This window comes from Aotus nancymaae, unplaced genomic scaffold (genome assembly GCF_030222135.1).
Source record: "Aotus nancymaae isolate 86718 unplaced genomic scaffold, 86718_ANA_hifiasm-v0.15.2.pri h1tg000028l, whole genome shotgun sequence".
Classification (NCBI taxonomy): domain Eukaryota; kingdom Metazoa; phylum Chordata; class Mammalia; order Primates; family Aotidae; genus Aotus; species Aotus nancymaae.
This window is the reverse complement of record NW_026988441.1, coordinates 5,397,731-5,404,055: the sequence shown is the minus strand read 5'-3', so window position 1 is coordinate 5,404,055 and position 6,325 is coordinate 5,397,731. Positions and strand designations below refer to the sequence as shown.

Below are 6,325 nucleotides of genomic sequence, written 5' to 3'. Positions count from 1 at the left end.
ACTACAGGCACCCACCACCATGCCTAGCTGATTTTTTAATTTTCTGTAGAGATTTCTGTACAGGTTTCATCCTGTAGCCCAGGCTGGTCTCAAACTTGTTGGTTCAAGTGATCCTCCTGTCTTGGCCTCCCAAAGTGCTGAGATTACAGGTGTGAGGCACCACTCCTGGGCCCCAAAAGAACTTCTTTTGCAGACACTGGGTCCTCAAACTCCGCTAAAACAATTTATTACCAAAGCACAGAGGTGTCAAGAGTAGGAGGGGTCCCCCCTGGGGGCCAGCCCAACCCCATCCAGCCTTGCTAGGACGCTGGCTAGAGGGCTGGCCACGAGTGGGGGAACTTCACATTCGCTGGAGGGAAACTGGGGACCTCCCTGAGGCTAATCAGGACTGATGAGTATCCCAAAACCAGTGGCAGGAATGCACATTCCAGAGCTTGTTCTAGAAGCTTATCTGTGTTTAACAGCAGGCCTTGAGTCACATTGCTTCATTTTTTTTTTTCTGTTGCACACTGCAAATGGAAAGTTCTGGAAGACAATAAAAATGGCTATGAGTGTCTCATTCATTCAAGGAACACCCTCTATGCTCTTACTTTGTGCCAGGCACCTTCTAGGTACTGGGGATGTCAACATGACCATATGGGACGGGGAGCCCCTGCTGGGTTTAGGACACAGAAGAGGAGGGTAGAGACTACACAGTAAACACAGGCTTCCCTCCAGATGGGAACGAGGGCTGTGTGGAAACAGGTGACGTGATGAGCAAGTGGGTGGGAGGCGGTGAGGATGCCTCACGGAGGATGGGGAAGGCCTCGGGTCTTCAGCAACAGCAGGTGCACAAAACCAGGATAAGGGGAGCTTTCCAGACCTCGGGATGGTAAGGGCAGAGGTCCCAGGGTGGGGTCCAGCTTGGCCTGGTCTAGAATCAGAGGGGAGGGGGTGTGGCTGGTGCATTGTACAAGGGAGGAAGGGAGCTCAGCCTCGGGCCAAGGCAAGGAGCTGCCATGGAGCTGAGGCGGGGCGACCTTTAAGGTGCTAGAAGATCACCCGGCTCCTTAAATGCCATCTCCACATCTCCCAACCAAGGGGCTGAGTAAGTGGCTTCCAGGGAGTGTGTGGGTGTGAGATGGTGGAGATCCTGGAAGAGCCGTCAGGTGTCGGGTTCTAAACGCCCTTTGTCCTGGGTGACAGGAAGGCACTGTGAGACAGGGCGGCACCGATGGGAAGCCTGGGCTTGCTCCACCGATAAACAGGATGGAGCCTCTGCCCTGTGCCATGCCAGAAGAGCAGAGACACTAGAGTCAGATACAACCCTGCCCTCCAGGAGCCCGCTGCCAGCAGGAGACTGTGACAAGCGACCCCATAGTCGGCCTCATCCGGGACCAAAGATTTGGAGGAGGATGCTGAGGAGTGAGGGTGTTGGGGAGGACCCCAAGCTGTCTGGCCTGGACAACTGGGTGCAGAGAGGAGGAGCTGTCTATCAAGCTGGAGAGGTGGAGAAGGAGTGAGCCTGGCTCATAAGGTCATGACTTCACTCTTGGGGCATCTGGTTGAGGCAAAGAGCCTGCTACTCCACCACAGAGAAAAGAGCCTCCACCCCTCACCGCCGGCTCAGGCTGTGCACAGGTGCTCTGTGAAGCGCTCGGCACACACGTGTCAGCTCACACTTCAGCCTTGGGTATAAGGAAAGGTTGTGGGAATGAAGAAGCACGTGTAATCAAAGCGCCCACAGGAAGGTGGCTGCACAGGGAGACAGGCCGCCAAAAGGAGACGCTACTGAAGACCAGGACCACGCAGTCACGGCGCTGCCGGCCATTGGGGCCAGGGGACTCTTTGCTGGGGGGCAGAGGTGAGGACCGTGCTATGTGTCACAGGATGTCAGGCAGCATCCCAGCCTCTACTGTCCTGCATTCTGATAACCAAAAATGTCTCCAGACACTGCCAAATGCCCCCTAGGGCGGTGCCCAGTTAGAAAAGCACTTAGCTTTGGTTCCAGCCAACACTGATGAGAGAAAAGAAAACTCTGGGAGAGAGAAGGGGCCTGGAGCTTCTGCTCCTCTTCAGGACATATCTCTGAACCCTTGCCAAAATTTACTGCAAAGATAGCCCCTCTTCGACCTTGCAAAAATTCCTGTACACTACACACAGTGCTGATGGGAGTAAAGCAATCTAGTTATCACAGTCAAGATGACAGCTCCATCCACAGATGGCACGCACCAGCCGGGTTGTGCACACAGGCAGCATTGTTTGTAAAATAAAAATCTGGGAAACTAAGCAAATGCTGAGCCGCTGGCTGTGAGGATTGTCTGTCACCCACATGATGGGGTAGTGTGTGCTATGAACAAGACCTGAAGGCACGGAGCAGCTGCCTTTTGCGTATGGGGGACCTAGGGGGCCAGGCCAAAGGAAAGTAGAGATTACAGGTGTCCGGGGGGAAGGACAGAGGGAGCCACAGATGCAAGAAGGGACAGAGGAAGATGGCGATAGACAGATGCTATTTCTGAGGCCCTGAATCCAGTTATGCCTGAAGCTCTCCCTTAGAATTTTCTAGCTACAACAGCCAATCAACCCCCTTTTTCTTAAAGCCAAGTTGAGCCGGGTTTCTGCTGCTTGCTATTACTGGAGGTTGGAAAGTTCAAGGACCCTGTGGAGAAACCCAGCATCTCCCTGGGAAGCTGGGCCCTGGTATGAATGTGGAACAGCCTCTGGGAAGCATCCCCTGGAGCCTGGGGCAGGGCTGGGGGGAAGGCAAGGGGTGAGAGGGCTTAAAACTCACAAGCTCTTCCCACCTGGATTCCACCTAGGGCACCATCGGGAGGCCAATGGGGTCATATGGCGACACACGCAGATCCTGCAGCAGGGCTTCCAGGCTGTTCCTCAGCACGGCGTAGGGCGGCTTCTCGTCATACTCAAGGGCCATCACCACCTTCAGGTACTTCTGCAGAGTCTCTGTGGTCAAGACAACCCCCAGCAAGGAACAGCCTAAGAGGTGTCCCCCAACCCTGAGCCTGGGGGTCTGCGCCCAGAGGTGGAGGGCTGGGGAACTGAGGAGGATGAGGGTCTCAGCAAAAGTGCCCATTTGCTTGGTGCCTGGCATTGCCAGAGGACTTAAGTGTTTTGTTTCCGACACAGGCACCAGTAGAAGGGCATGAACGCCCAAGAACTCATCACTCAGTTTCAACAATGACCACCTCACAGCCAATCTTGTTACATCAAAACCCCTCCCCTGGCCTGCAGTGTTTTAAAGCAAATCCCAGCTAGCAATGCAGTCCACCCGCATATAAATACTTACTTAGCATGTATCTTTAAAGTGGACAGGCCCTGCCTCACCTCTACCTCCAACCTCTGATTGACAGCTTAAAATCCTAGAGGCCCAAGATTTAGAGACAGAACTGGAGGGGAGCGCCACTCAGGCAGCTGAGCCATGATCCGAACCCAGGGATTTAAATAATTCAAAAATGAGCCTTAAAGAGCCCGAGGGGACAAGCTATCTGTTTGTCTGTCCATTTCTGCCTCCAGCTTGGAGACAATCATCAATGCTCTTCAGAAGGGCACTGCAAAAGACAACAGCAACGACGAACACCTCCAAACCCAAACAAAACAGCGCAAATATCCGGTAACGGGGCCTGGATTTACAAGCTACGATGCGGCCAAACCATGAACGTCGTGCAGCTGTCAATAACAGCTGTGGAGCATCTATAAGGAAGGGCATGAAGGATGGCCCCAGGGTTAAGTGAAAAAAGCAAGAGGTAGAATGAGACATACGTAAGGTGAGCCCGTTTTTTGGTCATAAAAATGGCCGGGCACAGTGGCTCATGCCTTGTAAATTCAGCACTTTGGGAGGCTGAGGTGGGCGGATCACTTGAGGTTAGGAGTTTGAGACCTGGGCAATATGGTGAAATACTGCTTCTACTAAAAATAAAAAAATTAGCTGGGTGTGGTGGCAGACACCTGTAATCCCAGCTACTTAGGAGGCTGAGGCACAAGAATGACTTGAACCTGGGAAGCAGAGGCTGCAGTGAGCCAAGATCGCGCCACTGCACTCCAGCCTGGGTCTCAAAAACAAACAAACAAACAACAACAAAACAAAGCACAAGAAAAACCCAAAATAGCTTTGTGAAAAACAGCAGTGTAATAGCTATGTATTTGTCTGTTTGCTGTATGGAGAAGAATGTGGTGTGTGGGTCTGTAGTCCCAGCTGCTTGGGAGGCTGAGGTGGGAGGATGTCAGAGTACTGACAGCAGACTGCAGAGACTGTTTGCAGAGGTGGGGACAGCTCCTCCCATCCCTGTATGAACAACCCTTTGCCATGTGACTTCGTTGCTTCTTCACTCCTGAGGGGGAGTCTGTTTCCCCCCATCTCTTGCGTCTGGACCGGCCTTGTCACTTACATTGATCCAGAAGATGTGGCGGAGGTGATGTTCTGGGACTCCCATGCTCTGCAACTTCCATTCTTACCCTTTTGAAAAGCTGTCCTTATACTCCAAGAATGTTAAGAAAAAAAAAAGAAAAGCTGTCCTGATACCAAGTGAAGATGCTGTCTACCCTACTGGAGGCTGCATGACCCCATGGAGTGGAGATGAGCCATCCCAGCTGAGGCCTCTTAGACCTGCCAGTGGCAAGCCAGTACTAATCACCACATAGGAGAGTGAGGAGCCACCTGAACCTTCCAGCCCCAGTACAGCCACCAGATAGCTGCACTGGCATGGATGTCACCTACTAAGACAAGCAGAACAACCGCCTGGCTGAACCCTGCCCAAATCACTATTCCAAAGAATTGTCAGTGAATAAAATGGGGGTTGTTTTAGGCCACTATGCTTTTGTAAAAACTGACATAATAATTGTATTTGTGGGGTACACAATAATGTTTTGATACATACAATATATAGTGGTCAGATCAGGGTAATTAACATACCCAATGTTTCAAACAGTTATCATTTCTTTGTGTTAGGAACGTGAAATATCCCCCTTCTAGCTATTTGGAAATGTATGTCATTGTCAACAAGAGTCATCCTAGAGTGCTACAGAACACTGGAGCTTACTTCTCCTATCTAGCTGTAGTTTTATATCCCTTAACCCTTAACAAATCTCTCCCTATTTCTCCCTTCCCTTCCCTTTTCCAGACTCTAGCAACCTCTGCTCTTATTTTCACTTCTATGAGATCAACTTTTTTTAGTTTCTGCATATGAGTGAGGGCGTGGAGTGTTCAATTTTCTGTTCCTGGCTTACTTCACTTAACATAATGACCTCCGGTTCCATCCACACTGTTGTAAATGAAAGGACTTCATTCTTTTTTTATGGCCAAATTGTATTCCACTGGGTATATATACTACAGTTTCTTAGTTTTTTATTGAGGCAGGGTCTCCTCATGTTGCCCAGGCTGGTCTTGAACTCCTGGGCTAAAATGATCCTTCTACTTCAGCCTCTCAAAGAGCTGGAATTTTGGCTCATAGGTGTGAGCCAGCATGCCCAGCCCCACAGTTTATCTACCCATTTGTTCAGGAACATTTGGGTGGATTCCATGTCTTGGCTATTGAGAATCGTGCTGCAGTAAACCTGAGGGTGCAGATATCTCTTCAATTTCATCATTTCCTTTCCTCTGGATACATTCCCAGAAGGGATTGCTGGATCATATGATATTTCTTAATTTTTTTTTTGAGACAGAGTCTCACTCAGTCACCCAGGCTGGAGTGCAGTGGTGCAATCTCAGCTCATCACAACTTCCACCTCCTGGGTTCAAGCGATTCTTGTGCCTCAGTCTCCCAAGTAGCTGGAGTTATAGGTGTGCACTACCATACCTGGCTAATTTTTGTATTTTTAGTAGAGATGAGGTTTCACCATGTTGGCCAGGCTGGTCTCAAACTCCTGGCCTCAAGTGATCCTCCCACCTTGGCCTCCCAAATTGCTGGGATTACAGCTGTGAGTCACTGCACCTGGCCCATATGATATAGCTATTTGTAGTTTTTTGAGGGCCCTTCCTACTATTTTCCACAGTGACTGTACTAGTTTATGTTCTCAATAGGGTCTAAGAGTTCCCTTTTCTCTGCATTCTTACCCAGATTTGTGATTTTGTCTTTTTTGTAACAGTCATCCTAACTGGGGTGAGATGACACCTCATGGAGGTTTTGAGCTGCACTTCTCTGATCAGTGATGTTGATCGGTTTCTCATGTATTTGTTGGCCATGTGTATGTCATCTTTTGAGAAGTGCCTGTTCAGCTTATTTTTGACCATACGTTTTGGGTGGTTGGTTATGAAGTAATAGGTAACTGACACATACACTCACCACATCACTAACATGAACAGGGAGATCACTCTTCAAAGTATGGTTGG

General features: G+C 49.9%; 1 protein-coding gene across 2 annotated transcripts in view; it reads right to left on the bottom strand.

The window, feature by feature from the left end:
• Positions 1-201: 201 nt before the first annotated feature.
• The window catches only part of VRK3 (VRK serine/threonine kinase 3), a 48,810-nt gene continuing 42,686 nt past the window's right edge, over positions 202-6,325 (bottom strand). For both annotated transcript variants that reach the window (XM_064381021.1, XM_064381022.1), the window contains exons 14-15: positions 2,784-2,943; positions 202-525 (exon numbers count right to left, since the gene is read on the bottom strand). In XM_064381021.1, the coding sequence (XP_064237091.1) occupies positions 2,795-2,943 (149 nt within the window). In that variant the 3' untranslated portion in view covers positions 202-525; positions 2,784-2,794. The remainder of the gene's footprint in view (positions 526-2,783; positions 2,944-6,325) is intronic.